The sequence below is a fragment of the Amphiprion ocellaris genome, chromosome 24, assembly GCF_022539595.1.
Source record: "Amphiprion ocellaris isolate individual 3 ecotype Okinawa chromosome 24, ASM2253959v1, whole genome shotgun sequence".
NCBI classification, from domain to species: domain Eukaryota; kingdom Metazoa; phylum Chordata; class Actinopteri; family Pomacentridae; genus Amphiprion; species Amphiprion ocellaris.
The window spans coordinates 11,941,148-11,958,243 of NC_072789.1; the positions used below are offsets into that span (position 1 = coordinate 11,941,148).

The 17,096-nt window shown below is 40.1% G+C and overlaps 1 protein-coding gene across 3 annotated transcripts in view; it reads right to left on the minus strand.

The window, feature by feature from the left end:
- Nucleotides 1-8,664, minus strand: part of LOC111580288 (histone deacetylase 4-like) — a 77,795-nt gene extending 69,131 nt beyond the window's left edge. Inside the window, exons 1-2 of one of the 3 annotated variants that reach the window (XM_055008468.1) lie at nucleotides 8,462-8,664; nucleotides 5,490-5,824 (exon numbers count right to left, since the gene is read on the minus strand). In XM_055008468.1, the coding sequence (XP_054864443.1) occupies nucleotides 5,490-5,511 (22 nt within the window). In that variant the 5' untranslated portion in view covers nucleotides 5,512-5,824; nucleotides 8,462-8,664. Of the gene's footprint in view, nucleotides 1-5,489; nucleotides 5,825-8,292 lie in introns of all 3 variants that reach the window. The other 2 variants (XM_055008466.1, XM_055008467.1) reach the window with 2 other exon arrangements.
- Nucleotides 8,665-17,096: the final 8,432 nt, after the last annotated feature.

A 17,096-nucleotide genomic window follows, 5' to 3' on the forward strand; every position in this document is an offset into this window, starting at 1 on the left:
CACGGTCCTTAAACTACTCATCTGTGATGCTTGGGAAATGAACCAAATCTGAGTTCAAAATTGTGATAATTAATCAAAATCCCATTGTTCTACACATCTAATGCAAAAAATCTGCCAAAAATTAACCAGTTTGTTTTAACTAGATTCTGTAAAAAGTAAGAAATTCTGCACTTCTCATCAGTCATTAAGTGATTAGTTACTCAGTTGTGACGAACAGCCCTGCAACAAAAATTGAGGGATTTTTCTGGGCTGAACTGCAGGCTGTGTTTACACAGAGCAGAGAGGAGATAAGTATGGAAACAAATAAAAAATGTAAATAGTAAAATATCTATGCCATGTACACCAAGACACCTTTGGGCACTTGGAAAATGTTTTATATGTGAATTGCAGGATTTTTTTTTATTTTTGGGAGGTAATCAGAGAAATTCATCTTTCTTTTTTTTTTTTTTTGTTTATGATTTATGGTATTACAACTTTTTGATACTACACAAAATATATTTCTGAGTTCTTTCTACTTCTAGTCATGGTTGTGCTGTTTCCATAGAGGTGCAGGACTTCATATCACGCTGAGAAATGTGTCCACACTAAGTAAAAATGTTCCACTCATCTGTACATCACACACTCGTTTCTAATAGAGGATCCTCTGTTTTTTTTTAAGTGTTTTGTGAATGTGGGACACATGCGGTTTGAGTCGCCTCCCTCATTATCTGGACTGAGGGGAAACTCAAGATTGTCAGCAGGAACTGATAAGGCTACTTGGCAAGTGACCACAACCACAAAGGGCTCCTAGTCTGAGCATGATGGGAAATAAAGTTAACACCTGCTGATGGACACTGAGTTTACACATTTCGGAGCGAGGGAGAAAGTACAGCAAAATAAACCTTCAAAATATAAAGAAATCATAAAGCAAAGACAATAATTCACTGACAAAGCATGCTGTCTTTAAATTATTTATGCTAACCGTGACTTGAGCTGCAAAATTAATACCGATAATTGAAAAATTCTTAGTGTTTTCTTGCTTTCCCATCTGAGTAGTCTCACATTTTTGGCATTTTTTTTGGTTTTGTTGGTTAATTATCATACTAACGTTATGAATCTGAACTCCACAATTAACCGAACTACTGTCATGAATCCTGACGTTCAGAGGAAACAACACATGGTCAACATGGTAGCTCATTGCTAAGCACAAGTGTAAAACAAATGTTGCCGGCTAATGTGCTAAAGCTCTTGGTACACAGAGTAATCACTCCTGAACAAACACTCCAGCCTGTTTGCTGATATGCCCTGCAAAAACTGATGTGAGGGCCTTATCAGCCCAACCCCCCTTTCGTTACGGAAAATACCGCCCAGACAAAAGCGTTTTACGTTTCACTTTTCTGGGAAGAGATTTATGGTAAATGATATTTAATCTAAAAATCCCACCGCTGCTGTAATAAAGAAAATGAGCAAGTCCTGGATCAAAAGCGTGCATGCTAGTAAGCTCATTTACAGATTACAAAAATTGCACATAAGCGGGCAGGCACGCTCACAAACACCAACCAGAGCGGCTGCTAGAGGACGAATATGCAACCACTCAAACACACACTAAAGGCTTTACTTTTGAGTGGAAATAGTGCAGATAAAGCTCAGAAAAAGTCTCATTGTTCACCCTAAGAACAAAGCCAGTGTTGTTTAATTACGCTCGATATAAAACAAATTTGTTTGAACAGCAGCCGTAGCAGACAGCCATGATGCAATCCTGCATCTATTTCTCAGAAGAACTATTATTAACAGAGAAATTGGACCGATTTGTCTCTTAAAACAGAACCAATCCCTCACCCGGCGCAGTCTCATGTCTGTAAATATCACTGTCACAAACATTTCCATGAAAAAAGCAAGTCGTTGGACGAGCCTGACAAGTAGCACAAGGTCACAGCGCTGCGCATTTTTCACACTTCTTTAAATGTCTCCTGGCTGCCTGCTTCTGTCTCTCTCTGAACATCCAACAAGTGTGTCTCTCAGCTGTCATTCAAACAGGACAAGCAACACCTCAAATTGACGCCCACACTTGGCAGCACTCTGAGGACCCAGATCGTCTCCTCTGAAGGCTTTTCAGAGGCAAACAAGACAGTGAGGAACAGCCGCTGCAGGTATGAAACGTATCTCGGGCATCACAGCTATTTTTGTTTTATTGAGAGGTGAGTTAACAAGGGTGACAGGCAGATCCTGGGCATCCCTGTTCCAGTGGGAAGCAAACTGAGAAGATGAGAGGCAGTGGAGGGAAGGGTGCTGAATTAAAAAGGGCTACATTTTACATTTTGAAAGAAGCCGATTAGTTTTTTTTTTTTCCTATCAGCTGCTGTGGCTGCTGCTGCTGCTCTTGCCTCTGGCCAGAAAAGAGCGAAGTTTCCTGCTTTGGCTGCGCTCACAGCTGGGCATTCATTCAAAATCAGAGTTTGTATTCTTCCAACAGAATCGTACTGCTGTAAAATAATGATGAAGGCATTATTTCTGAAGATTTTGTAGGGGAAAAAAAAGCTATTATTGATCACTATGAGTCTGCAAGGGGATTTTTGTGGTTTTTATACATGAATTTCAATGAAACACCACGGCAAGAGAGGTCTAATGAAAAATGCATTATGGGAAATGTAGGATTCAGTTTTTTGGAGCCACACCAAGAACTAAAAGTATATCTCCACCTCAGTTCATTCTAGAGTTGCCTAAGTGCACTACTAAATCAGTGGAATACTGGTTTAAGACATTTCTAAAGCATAGTATTTAAAAATATGGTATTTATTAGAGGTAGAATCTGCAGTTTTATTAGGAAAACGTAACCAACTGAGGTTAAATCTACAGTCTTTCCTCAAAATCACTTTATACTACATGCCATTTTTTTTTAAAAAAATCACCAAAAATTAAGCATTAGCTCGAACAAGACTCTGTAAAGAACTAAAAAATCCGTGATTCCAGTAGACACTCAGCTGAAGTCAACAGTCTCGTGACAAAAGCTGAGGGACTTTTTAAGTCTTTGGAACAGCTTAATTGTAGTTAAATTTTATGATAGATTTTACAAACTGATTTCAGAAAGAAACCAGACAAATATTTCTAAAAACACTGAACCTTTAGAACACAAATGCAGTCTTTCATTTTGACATCATATTCATATTTTAAACGACTTTTTAAAGCATTGTGGGAAAGGAAAGACTACAGGAGTTTCAAGTTTCAATCATTTACATATATATATATATATATATATATATATGTGTAAATTAGAGAGAGAGAGAGATTTTAATAATTTAAACCCTGCATAGATTGTATTCGATGCAATTTGAAATGGTTTGAAAAAGAAAAACGTCTATTACGCTTGAGTTAATGAGAGCCCAGTTAACATTTATTCTCAGTTGTTGTCATTTCTGTGACTGTAATTTTCTTTTGATGCTGGTTAAAATCTCTTTTGGGAGCATCAAAAATTTCCACAAAAGCACAGAGATATTGGTGAACACATCGCTGATCCTTCCGCTTGTCACTTTGAATAGGTTTGTGGATATCACTGTCGGAATCATTTCTTCGGATTAGCAGGGCACTAATTTTGTCAGCCCTGTCGGTAACGGAGACGAGTGGAGGAATTAGAATAGGCTCTCTAATGATAACTGTTGAGCCGCTCTAATCTAAGGGTTGATCGAACGATATAATGTGCTTGGTCCTAATTAGGGACGAGGAAATTGAGCGATATGTAGCTTTACCATACACTGTGCTAAATATCTTCCCTTCACATGTGTCAGTGTTGGAGACGAGGCTGCAGCTCGCTTGTATCCCTATGGGGACGGTGGTTGCCTCAGCTGCAGTATTTATAGTGCACACACTCCCAGGTGTACAAAGTAAACATGGTCAACACTGTCAGGTACCACACTGACCAAAGAGGGAAGCTCACCTTTTCATGTGTCAGCTGGTTACCAAATAATTCATCAACCCGCTACAAGCCAAAGCTTCTCAACGGAGCTTGATTAGGTGTCAAAGTGGAAAGCAGACTCTCTTAATGAGCCAATCTTATGGACGTTTCTCTCTCAGCCTTTGGAGCTCATTCATACCGAATGAAGCCCATTAACACTCACGAGGACCAGATTAAAATGTTTTATTGCGTTTTAGCGAGCTGTGATCTGTCTCCGTGAATAATCAAAATCTTCTTATATTTCAATACAGCAGACGAAGCAGCAGACAGATTTCCCTTTAATGTGACGATATCAAGGAGTTAAAATCTCATTACTCCGCATGCGGCAGTTACGCGTTTTTGTTAAAGATTCCCGATGTGTTTGAGCAGCACTGAAAGAGAAAATGCTGCAATACTCGTCCACAGTCGGCTGTCCTGTTCAAGTTTCTGGGCATGTTTTCCCTCACATTTTTCACTGAAAATTAAAGTTCTGCATCTCTATGGAACAGCACAAACATGGCTAGAAGTGGAGAGAACTCAAAAACATCTTCTGTGCAGGAGGACACAGTGATAACACCACAAATCCTTTAAAAGGAAAAAACTAAAGTTGAATTTATTTGATTAGTCATTTTCCAGTAACTGAATTTTTTGTCTGTTGGTCGCAGATAAAGAATCTTTCATCGAGGTTTTTTTTTTTTTTTTTTTTTTTTTTTTAACAGAATTAGGTTAGTTTAAATTCTCTATTTTTAGCAAAGTTTTAAATGACACATGTAGAACAAAGTGATTCCGATGAAACATTACAATTTTAAACTTAGATATATTTAAGGACGCAACAGATGATTAGTTCAAGGAACGTCTGTTTTTACAGCTTCTGGCTCTGAAAAATTGGGTCCTTCTGACCTGTCACTTTCCAGAGTATAGAGGTAATGTAAAATGCAGAATATTACTCAATACTCAGTTTTTGGGGAGGATGACTTTTTGAACTGGGTTTAGAACAGAGTGAACAAAGAATATAATAAAACTGATTTAGTTTACTGATGGAACGGTGCGTCATACACAGGATCACTAGAAGCTTGAAAATCTGGCAATTCTTTCGCTTTTACGGTTGCTGGCTCTGACAAATGAGGTCATTTTGGTGATTTCTTTTTCAAGATAACATGCTTTTAAGCTTGCCAGCAGGTTTTGGGGGTTAAAGTGGAGTTATTACCGGATGGTTCAACATTATTTTTGTCACTTAATCGCTTAGTAATTGCTATTTTTGCAGTTAGGTTACCTGTAGTTTGGTTTTCAGCCCACAATACTAAAGGTTTTTCCCGTTTTCCCCAGAATTTAAACCATTCTGGGACACAAGAAGTCAGACTGATAAAGCTCCACTTATATAAGAGATACAGCAGGCTTTTAAATGCAGAATTAATATCCCCCAAGTAAAAAAACGTCATCCATAAATGTGGCATTTAATATCTGACCTTTGTGTGTTCTTAGAAAAGGATTGAATAAAACCTCTAAATTTCCACCTGGTGTAGGACAAACGCACAACAGTTATGGTTCAAGGACGCTGTAAGGCTAATGATAAAGTTCTTACCTTGGTGGCTGTGTGATGTCATCGCTGACAGGTGGGCGAGGTGGGCGTCCACGGCGAGTAAAAGAGCACCGGGCTCGGTGTGTGTGCGGCACAACAGATGGGTGTATGTGTGAGTGTGTGTTGGAGTGCAGATGTGATTTACAGGCTGTGCGATCAGGAGGCCGTTATCCTGCCAAAGCTGTGGATGTTGGAATGCGTGTTCAGGCTGATCCAACACTCAGGACGGTCAGACGGGAAACAAGAAGCAGACGTCCAGCGGCAGCAGCAGCCAATCTCCATCAGCCGACGGATGTGGCGGCTCCAATCAGAGAGGCAGCTCGCCGTCTAGCTCCAACCTATCAGAGAGAACGAAACGGACGTCATTTTCAAAAAGAATGTTTCTGCTGTAACATGGTGGTTTGAATTCAGCAAATTATGATTTCAACGAGTTTGCATTGATTTTAAATCCATGGAAAAGACAGTATACTATTGATCTAGTGGTTTTTCAATGACACTAATTGAGCCAACTGTTGATTGAAGTCTTGGACTCCACTTATGAATTGAACTCTGATAGCTTTATGTCCTTTGAAGAAACAATATTTTAATATTGAACAGATTACCACTACACTAAAAAATATCTTTACAGGTTTTGTTTTGACAGATGAACAGTGCTTTAGAATATTTGATTTATTATCAAATAAGATGCAAGTAAAAATAAGGTTTGCAGCATTAACCCTGTCATAATCGCCAATTAATTAACTGATCAATAATTAACAAACGGTGTCAGTATTAAAGCTGCATTTTTCTGTACAAATGATACACTATTGGTGACTCAACTGTGACCAACAATCATGTGACATAAATTCGGGGCTTTTTTCAGCTGAACTGCAGGCTGTGTTAAACGAAGCAGACAAGTATGGAAACAATTTAAAAAGTAAACAGTAAATAATCTGTATCGCGCAGAGGCACAATTTTTCCCCCAGAGTTTTAAACACTTATGGTCATTTAGGAAAATGTTGTGCATGTTGATTCAAAGTAATTCCAATTTCATTTTTTGTAGATATAACTTTCTATGATTTTTGGTATTATAACCACATTAAACAGCACAGAACACACTTCTAAGTTCCCTCTACTTCTAATCATGGTTGCGATGTTTCCATTGAGGTGCAGGACTTTATATTCCAGTGAAAAACAGTGTGGAAATGCGTGACCACCTAGAAACTGCTGGGAGTTCAGAGGGTTAATGACAGGGTTAACTTTTAGAAAACCCGAGAGCTGACCAATAACGAATACATGAACTGAAAAGTGGCAGAAATACTTTTATCTTCTATCCATATCTTAACCCTGCCCCTGTGAAACGCACCCCAGGGTTTTTAAAGTAAAAATACTGTTGCTGTGCAGAGCCAAGATCACTGAATACAACCTCAAGCTGATTTGTACAGTAAAAGAAGTTCCCGCACATAGTTTCTTTTTGACTTGTAGAATTTAAAAATACAGAATAAGTACTTGAATTTTACCAAGCAGAATTTTAGACTCCTGTCTGTTTTTGGAAGTGGCTGATTGGTCTTTTTGTTGTTTTTGGAAATGAGCGATTGCCCTTTTCTTTGTTTTCAGAGAGTAACCTGAATTCCTTGAGCCTGGAGCACGAGTGTCAGATGCAATCACAGCTCCAGCCCAGAGCATCAAGTCGACTCCACCGCTACAAACAGAAAAGGGGGCAAAACTGCCCGAGGGTGAGGCGTTGGGCGGAGAGGGGGGTGACGGTGGAGGAGGAGGCATGAGGGGGGTAGCGTGCATGTTGACGCCCTTGTGTGTGCGCTGGCAGGGGTCTCCGAGGTTCTCTGGATGTGTGCATTAACAGTGGGGGAAGGGGACAGGGGTGGGGGGGATCTCAAGACAAGAGGGCCAGACAGTGCAGCCGGAGGACAAAATTGCACCCCCCAAAAAAAGTCGGTCACTGCACAATGCACGCTCACTCGTGACGGAAAAAGCAAAAGCAAAGCAGGGAGGCGAGCGTGTGTCACGGGGAGTAGCTGGCACTCCAGGGGAGTGGGGTGGGGTGGGGGGGCTTCACGCAACACCATCCTCCCAGGGCAGCTCATCTGTCTCGGGAGGGGCAATTCATGTTTGTGTCCGGGGCCATTGTCCCTAAAAATGAGCTGGCTTGATGCAGGGTGACAGAACTGGGGAGACAAGCCCTGAAGTGACAGAACAACAAAAACTCAGACCTGGGAGATGGATTCTAGGGTGGGAAATTAGTGCATTAAAAAGGGCATCAATTAACACTCAGTAAGCACACAAGTTTAATCTATTAGGACTCTGTAACGACAAAATCCACCATCATTTGCGATTAATACCTCCTAAAACACACATTTCATGCGCAAAATGATACTTTAAAACAGCCGGAATGTGCAGCTTTGGTGTTGCTTTAACAGCCCGTACGCCCCCATTCACAAAAAAAAAGAAAAAAGAAAAAAAAAAAAAAGATTGACGCATGCAGAGAATTACCACCGCCCATCCCGAACCATTCACTCAAACAGCACTCTTACTCAGGGCCTGTGCCTTCATTTTACGCATTTTTCTCGCCTTTAACGCGGGTAAAAGGCGACAGAAGAGCTACAGGGACGCAGCACGTTGCATTAAAGCCTAAGGCTCGGCCTGGCACTAAAAATAGCTCAGCAACAATCGGCATAATAAACATCGCCTGTCCATTCCCCCTCCTTCCCTCCCTCCTTGGTGCCTACACACTTCCCGCCCGCAATAGTGCAATAAACGTGTGGAAACGTGCACATAAGCGTCTATAAAGATGTGGGATCGGTCCTACCGCGCTCCGACAAGGCTCGGGCCCGATCAAATGCAACAAACCGAAGAGGAGCGGAGTGGAAACTTCAGCTCGGACATTGTTTTGATGAATCCTGTCTGTGCATCGCATCCCTTGCCTCAATATCAGCATGAAGGCGCGTTGATCCACGGAGCGGCGGCGGCTCACCTACACGGCCAGCAGCAGGCCAGGCGTCCCAACATCAGTCCCGCACGGTGCTCGCTTTTTTTTCTTTTTTTTATTTCTCTCCCATCTCACACTCTGAGCGCAACGAGGAGGGAGAAAATTCATCTCCTGACAGATTCCGCCATACTGGATTTTTGTTCAGCCCAGCGTCACATGGAGCGCCCCTGCATTCACCAGAGGCGGGGTCAGTCAGGCCGAGGAGAATGTGATCATCTCCGAGCTCAGCGTGATGCAGCGTGGATCCGTGGATCTAGAGGAAAGCTTGTGATTACGACTGTGGCATTAATCAGAAAAAAAAGTCTCTGGGCGGGTCCTGGCCTGTAATATTCCAGCATGCACTTCCTCGTGGTGTTGATTTGAATAACTTTATCCTGTCAGCTTCAAAATATTCATATAGTTGCCTGGATGTGTGTGTATCAACACATTTTACCTTCCTAATAAAGTGTTTTGTTTTTTTTTTAAATTGTCTCTAAACTTTATTACTCAGTGTGTATCACACTGAAATAGTAAAAATAGTTTATTTTCCTGAAAGGTCCCATATTCTACCTAAATGCACAATGCCACTTTTTGCTGCTTTCGTGCAATTTCATAACATATTTATCATATTCTTCTGGTTCTTATTCCATTTCATCTACCTCCCATATTGCACATATCTGGCCTCCTTTGCAGATTTTGTCTTTTTAAACGTTGTTTTGTTATATATGTACATTTGATTCTATTATTTGATGTTGATATTTTATTTCTTATTGCTTGCTGTTGTGCACCGTCCAGTGGAAGCTATTTATATTTTCGTCATGCCATGTATGATGACAATAAAGCCATTCTAATTCTAATTCTAATTCTGAAAAGGTCTGTGTGTGTTCTGAGGTTGTTAAAAACATCCATCCATCCATCATTTATACACCACTTAATCCTCATTAGGGTCCGGAGGGAATGGAATCTATCCCAGCTGACTTGGGGCAAACGGACAGGTTGCCAGTCTGTCGCAGGGCTGCACATATAGACAATCACACTTGCATTCACACCTACGTCCAATCTAGAATAATCAGTTAACCTCAGTGTATTTTTGGACTGCACAGGGAGAACATGCAAACCCCATGCAGAAATATCTCGGGAGATCCGGAACGCAAACTAGGGATCTTGTAGCTGCAAGACAAAAGTGCTAACCACCAAACAAACTAATATTAATCCAGCTCAAAATGCTTCCAGCTGAACCATTCTGAATGAGCAGCTGCCCCTCAGCTCACCACTTCTATTTACTTCCTATAGCTGCTTCTGCTGAGATGTTCTGCTGCAAGAGTGAACGCAAGAGTCTTCATGCACTCCCAGCATCTGAGGAACTGAACACCCAGTGGTGTGTTATTGATGGCAAAGTCACCACAATCCAGCAACCAGAATCCTCACTTTTAGCATGTTTTGCAGCTAATGTGGCTAACACTACCACTATTTCTGATTGTATCCCCACAGGTCAGAGCTCTGTGGAACCTGGAACGCTGAGGAACATTCAGAGATGGTGGAAACTTTCAACCTAATCTCAGCTGCTGCTTCCATCTGTTAGCTCCTCTCCTGCTCTTTGTGCTCACATAAACTGTATTTTAAATTAGACTAATTTTCATTGACATATTTCTGCTTCTGTTGTCAAGCAAGTGAACAATATGATATAGTCACTGAAATGCATCCTTTAAGACTACATGTTAGCCAGCAGTGATTTCAGAGCCATTTCCAAGTTGCAGCTCTACATGAATAATCTACTGATTTTATAACTGCAATTTCATCCAACAAACTCACCAAACTCATGCCTTAAGACAGCAGCAGACTTGACTCTTTTGCTCTAATATGTCAATAAGAGATTTCTTCCTGAAAAGGGGTGGGAACAGCAATTGTCCTGCTGCATTTAAAGCTACTGACACTGAAACAGTTGAGAACAGAATTAAAACCAGGAGTTATACAGTCATGATTAATTCTGAAAAATTAGAAAATTAAAACACGCATTCTGGGGACAGGGCTGCACAGTGGGTTGGTGGTTAGCACTTTCACCCTGCAGCTAGAAGATCCCCGGTTTGCATCCCGGCCTGGGCCTAGAACCTTTGTGCATGGAGTTTGCATGTTCTCCCTCTGGGTACTCCGGCTTCCTCCCACAGTCCACAAACATGCTGAGGTTAATTTGTGATTCTAAATTGTCCTTAGGTGTGAACATGAGTGTGACTGTCTCTTTTTGTAGCCCTGTGATAGACTAGTGACCTGTCCAGGGTGTCCTCTGTCTTCAACCTAAGACTCCAGCCCCCCGCAACCCTAATGAGGATTAAGCGGCGTATAGATAGTCAACGTGTGAGGACATGTGTTCATTAATACGCTGTTATTAAAAGGCGGCAAAATCAATATTTCTGCATTATACATTTTCTAGTTTTTGCACACAGCATGTTTTCTATACTGTATAATTTGCACATTACATATTGCAAATATTCATATTACCTCACTCCAAGTCTTCAGTGCATTTATTTCTGTGAAAGGTTGTGCTGGAAATGTTGTATGTTCAGTGTTGGATGTGATAATTTCTATTGATTTATCTATCCACAATATGGGACCTTCAATAACATCGACATTGGAGCTACTCAGGTGTTAGTTTACATTAACCTGATACCTCTTCACGGTATTTTTTCCATTGTTTATTCTGCTTTACAACAAGCTGCACCACTGAGATACACAGCTGACCTGCATATCTCAGTAATGTGTTTCTAATAATCTTATCCTCGTTCATAATAGCTTTATCTGCTTTGTATGTTCCTGTAGTAGGTTTATAATGGGTCTGTGTACCTCCAGTATGCAATAACTGATGCTGCAGTGTGATTTTGCTGTAGTACATTTGTAAATATACTACTTTTTCTTACAGTCGTTTGAAAAATCATTGCTATTAACCTATAGATTGAGTTCAAATGAGAGCAGGTAGAGAAAGCAGATCAAGCCTAATCACAAAACTTTTTCAATAATCAATAAAAAATGTCCTGCAAATTTGAAACATACTGCATTTATGTTGCAAATACCAGTAAGAGAAAGCAGTTTCCTGCCAGAGATCAGATGCAGCATTTCTAACCTTCCTTCCGTTATTCAACACTTTCCATAACCAGCAAGGGCAAAATGAAACAAACATTTTTATCCAATTCTCGCTCACGGCAACATGAAACGCCTTCTCCACTGCCTGCTCTAATCCAATATTCCTTTATTTCCATTACTTTATATTTGATTTTGCATCTCAGCAGCCACCCACAGGCAAACCTGCAGCACCACGGCCTGTTTTAGCTGACTCGATTACTGTAATATTCTAACCGGTTTCTATATCGGCTGCATCTGGTTGACTACAGCGCTCTGCTATGAGTTAACTCTGATCTCACGCCTCTGACGGCTCGTTGAAGTTTGCACAATTTGGAAAGATTACATTGAATGAGCCGGCCAACTCACCAAAGAGCAGGAGTGTCCTGAAATGTTACCAAACTCCATCGCTGACAAGTTTTGTGCCATGATGCTGGAAAGGAAAGAAAGCTTTTACAAACATAAGTAAACCTTCTGCATTTATTTCAAATGTATTTAAATCTTCATCGGTGTCATTTGAAATATTACGGCTAAAAAAGGAATGCTTGTCTAACTTTTCAACACTTGTCGACCAGAATGTCATAAGGTCACAAGACTAATCATAGTGACATCCAATTATTTGATGTTAAACTGTACGTCCTTTTAACACCACTGATTATACACATCCACACATGAGGTCAATTTTTTTTACCAGTATAGAGGAATTTTAGCGCCCCCCAAAGGAAAATCATCAGTCAAAATTTAATTGATTCACAATTTTAAAAATCCTGTTTTTAAAAACAAATTTTGTCATTGAATGCTTCATTTGCTCAAACTTATTATGCATTACTGTTAATCAAATAGTCATAAACAACAAGAAACTGCAGACTGATCATGGTTACTGTAAAACGTAGTGACTCAACCCAACCCAAGAAAAACCCTGACAATCAATAGCTAGGGATGTTTGGTCAAGTTCTACAACTACCACTCTGAGTGGAATAAACTGACTAAGCAATACAAATGCCTTTATTTCTTATTAAAAACTATTCAACCCTTACCTTAAGCTTTATTTTAAACCCTTTACCCATTGTTGTTAGCAACTGCTTTCAGCTGTTTTCAACACCTTTTCCATTATTTCTACATAACTTTTGTGACAGTTTATCCTTTGTTTTTGTCCAAGTTTCTTATTCTTAGCTATTTTAAACTGTTTATTTAATACTTCTAGTTAACTACTTTAAACTGTTGCTTAATAATTTGTAGTTAACTATTTCAAACTGTTTATTTACTGCTTTCAGCTATATTAAACTATTTACTGCTTTCAGCTATATTAAACTATTTACTGCTTTCAGCTATATTAAACTGATTACCCTTTATTTTTCCATCACTATTTTGAACTGTCTATCTGTTATCTTTAGGTAACTATTTAAACTTTAGATTTACTACCTTTAGTTAACTATTTTAAACTATCTATCACTGTTTGTTAACTAGTACAAACTTTTTTTTTTTACTTTTGCCTAACCTGAACTGTTTATTTACTGCTTTTAGTTAATTGTTGTAAATTGCCTAATACTTTTAGCTAACATTTTAAAACTGTTCATTTATTACTTTTAGCTAACTATTACATTTATGTATTGTTTCAGCAATTTATGCATTACTTTTATCAATTTAATATCTTTATTACTTCACTGACTACAGTAGATATTTGAGATGTTTCTTTTAACCAGTATTACAAGCATTTTCTCAATACTATAGGCTAACTGTAACCACCAGTATTAACTAGCTATTTCAACCATTTATCCATTTCTTTTAGCCATTTTAATTGCATATTATTTTTTTCTTAAGCTAATTATAGTTACTACTTGACCTGCTTCCTTATCACTATATATTGCAGCATTTTCTAGTTACCTTTAACTGTTACAACCTTATTTATGTACCTGTGGCATCTGTTTGGACCATTTATTCATGACTTTCAGCAAACTCTTTGAACTGTTAGCTTTCGCTAGCTGCAGCAATTTGCCCTTATTTTTAGCAAATGTTAGCCCAGCTAGATGTTTAGACAGCTCACTTGCTCACAGGTTTTACAGCATAACTAAAATATACAGTTATAAAATTATATGCTCTTTATGATAACAGCTAACACCACATGCATTTTTTGTTATTATTAAATTGTTGTTTCTGAGTAGGCTGCACAGTGGCTTGGTGGTTAGCACCCTTGCCTTGCAGCTGGAACATCCCCAGTTTGTGTCCCAGCTTTCTTGTGATGTTTTTGCATGGAATTTGCATGTTCTCCCCATGCAAACATGGGTTTTTTCCGGGCACTCTGGCTTCTTCCCACAGTCCAAAAACATGCTGAAGTTAATTGATGATTCTAAATTGTGTTATTTTTTTCTCATTTCCAAATTAGCTACTTAAGCTAGCTACTTACAGTCTATCCAAGCACAGTTAGAAGTAAGTTGCCCTCAGTTGGGAATCACTATTTTTACCTCACCATGTGCCTTTAACATCATTTGTACATTGCTATTATTATTATATTAGTTCATAATTATTTCTCATCTTCACTCACCCTCCTCCTGTACGTGCAAATCAGAGGTCATGGTCCAGCAGCCATCCCTCATCTGGCTCAAGGGCACCCTTGCAGACTCAGAAGTTTAATTGCTGCGGCCCTGACCTCCTCCCCTGTCAAAACATTTTTATTACTGTCAGAACAGGACCTTCTTTTATTATTTTTAACTCAGCCCGGCTTTGTGCTGCTCCGCTACAACCTGCATTTATTAATCGAGGTCGCTCATCTTTGGCGCTCAGGGGAGGCCCGTTGGGATCGCCGTATCCATGGCAATAGAGGATTATGATTTGTGGATGAGCTACGGAGTCTCGGTTACGTAAGTCAGTTGGTCTTAGAGGCATCTCTGATGTTGTGCTTGAGTAAGCTCTTTGGGGCTGTTAACCCCAGAGCTGTATGACTGTGGGTCGTCATCTTCCAGTTTAACTTTTCTACTTTAGAATGATTGGTTTTCCAGTTTAGTAGTGGTTTAAAAGTCACATCTTTCCTTAAAATGCAAAAACTTGAAATTCAACGGCCAAACTACTTGGTAAACTTTTGAAAAAATGAAAATTAAACAAGCTTAAATACTATCCACGATGCTGCTTGGAGCTAAATGCTAACATGTTCCCACGGCACCTACAGAGATGAAGCCATAACTGAATTTCATGAATTTGATTATGCTGTTGTAGTACAGAAGCTCACTGAAAACTACATCAATATGTTCAGCATGTTCTGATAGTTTGGGATGTTAGCATGCTAACATTTGCAAAATTAAACAAAACCCATTTTGAATACTATGAGTTTGTGATGCTCCCAAGTTCGGTTGACCTTGAGGGGAGCATGAATTTGCAGTTGTAAACACGAAGTACGACGTACTGGATGTAAAATGCAGGCATAAGCTCACTATTGGCAGCAGATTTTGGGAAGGAAAAATGGTGAGAATTCTAAGTTTTGATGCAGCTTTGGATTGCACTGTAAAGCAGCCCATTGGTTGAATTCTGTACCATAATGACAGTGCAAATGTTTCACCAAAGCAATTTTAATTTCAATTCTAATATGAGGGAACACCGCTGCTTAATGCTGTCCAAGATGACTGACTGGTTTAAAGAAATATGAACAGGTGAGACAGTTCCTTCCCCCTAAGGCAGAATAATAGTGAGGTGCAGTTAGACCGTTCTACACAGTACTGGTCTGACTACTACGATGATATATCTGAGAGAAAGGAATGGCTTTGAAAAACACAAAACCTCCACTATTTGTTGTTAACTGAGTACCTGCAATCAATAAAAGGCCATAAAAGATGTATTAGAGCTAAGATTTATGTTTTTCATTCTGTTCATTTTCTCACAAAAGCACAGAACTTGTGCTGTCAGGGAGCATAAATTGCTCTTGGACATCTGCATCTGTATTGTTTGTCTGTGGGCTTTTGCTGACGCAGACACGCATAAAACACTCAAACGTGTGTATACGTGTGTGTGTGTGTGTGTGAGTGAATGCGTCCAGGGCAATGATGTCAAAGCAGGGATTAGATTGGCTTATATTGCCCAGAGCAGCACATTTGCAATTCAGTGAACACACTCGGGTTGCCAAATCGCTGATTATGTTAGTTTAACTATTTTGCATCCAGGGGATTCGCCATCACCTCCTTCTGCTTTAGAGTTACGTCATGTGTGTGTGTCTCTAAGTCCTCTTATTTGGAGCGTGACGCCTTTAAAAGCATCTGTACCAAAGAACCTTACATGGCTCTGGCGAGAAACACAGATCCTGAGTAATGACGTTCCAAAAATACTCCGTGTTTTTGGCCAGCGGCTGGAAGAGGAGCAGCAATCGGGCTTGAAAGTCAACAGGCGAGTGCACGAACCTCCACTCTGCCACCACAGCAGACACATCACACACGGCCTGTGGACCAGACCACTTGCAATACACACACAACTGGCTGTTAGTGGTTTGAGAAGGGAAGCCGTCATCTCACCCAACACAGTCCCACATGAGTCAGACGCAGCATGCAGACAAAGCCTGCAGACCTCAGGGTCATAAAGCAGCGTCGCTTTGCCAGCAAGGAAGAAAAGCCTTCTGAGCATGTGATCTAACAGCATGTGATGGGACAGCTTGGAACATACATCCATGGTCTACTACGTGGTAATCCTTCCTCTCCTGTGTTTGGTTGCTTATATATCAAAATGAGGCATAAAGTCTCTCCAGGATGCCTAAAAACTGGAGCGTTTAGGAGAGAAAAGAGAGCAAAAAGGAGCCATAAAGAATTCTTGTTAAAAAGCAACAGAGTCAAGGCTTCTTACAGTCGAGCCAGTTAGTCTAAAACTTTCCATCAAAGCCACGCTGAGCTGCATGGAGTAATTACCACTCACACAGCAGCAGCAGCAGCAGCTCCAGGCCTTATTACTGAGTGTGTGTGTGTGTGTGTGTGTGAGACCCATAAAGGTGTATGGACAGATGAATATGCTTCCATGTCCTGGTCTGGCCGACTGTGCGTTTCCATGTGTGCCTGTAAACTAACAGCACCTCAGAGTGTCGTGTTTTTCAGACATAAACCAGCTTGCAGAGGTGATAAACCGAGAAATGTTGTTATGACGGGTCGCTCCTGGTCTGCGCTGTCCTGATGACGGCAGAGAGAAGCCCACCCAAAGTGCTGCTCCAGAGCGTCTGAGTGAGAGAAAAAAGGCAGCGTTAAGAGACTAAACCATCACTTCTATCAATTTCCAGTGACTTCTTAAATTCGCAAATAAATTTTTCTGGCTGAATTCAGGATCAACCCTCTGAACTACAAAGCAGTTTTGTTTTTTATTTGCTCCTGTCACATTTTTTCTTTACTGGTGGCACATTTTTCACTCCAATCTAAAGTCCTGCACCTCTGTGGAAACAGTACAAGAACTCAAGTATATCTTCTGTGCAGCATGACACAGTTAAAAAGCAATTAAACAAAAATCATGAAAGCTGAATTTCTTTGATTGCAAAAACTGGAATCAACATATAAACATATAAACCAAATGCCTAC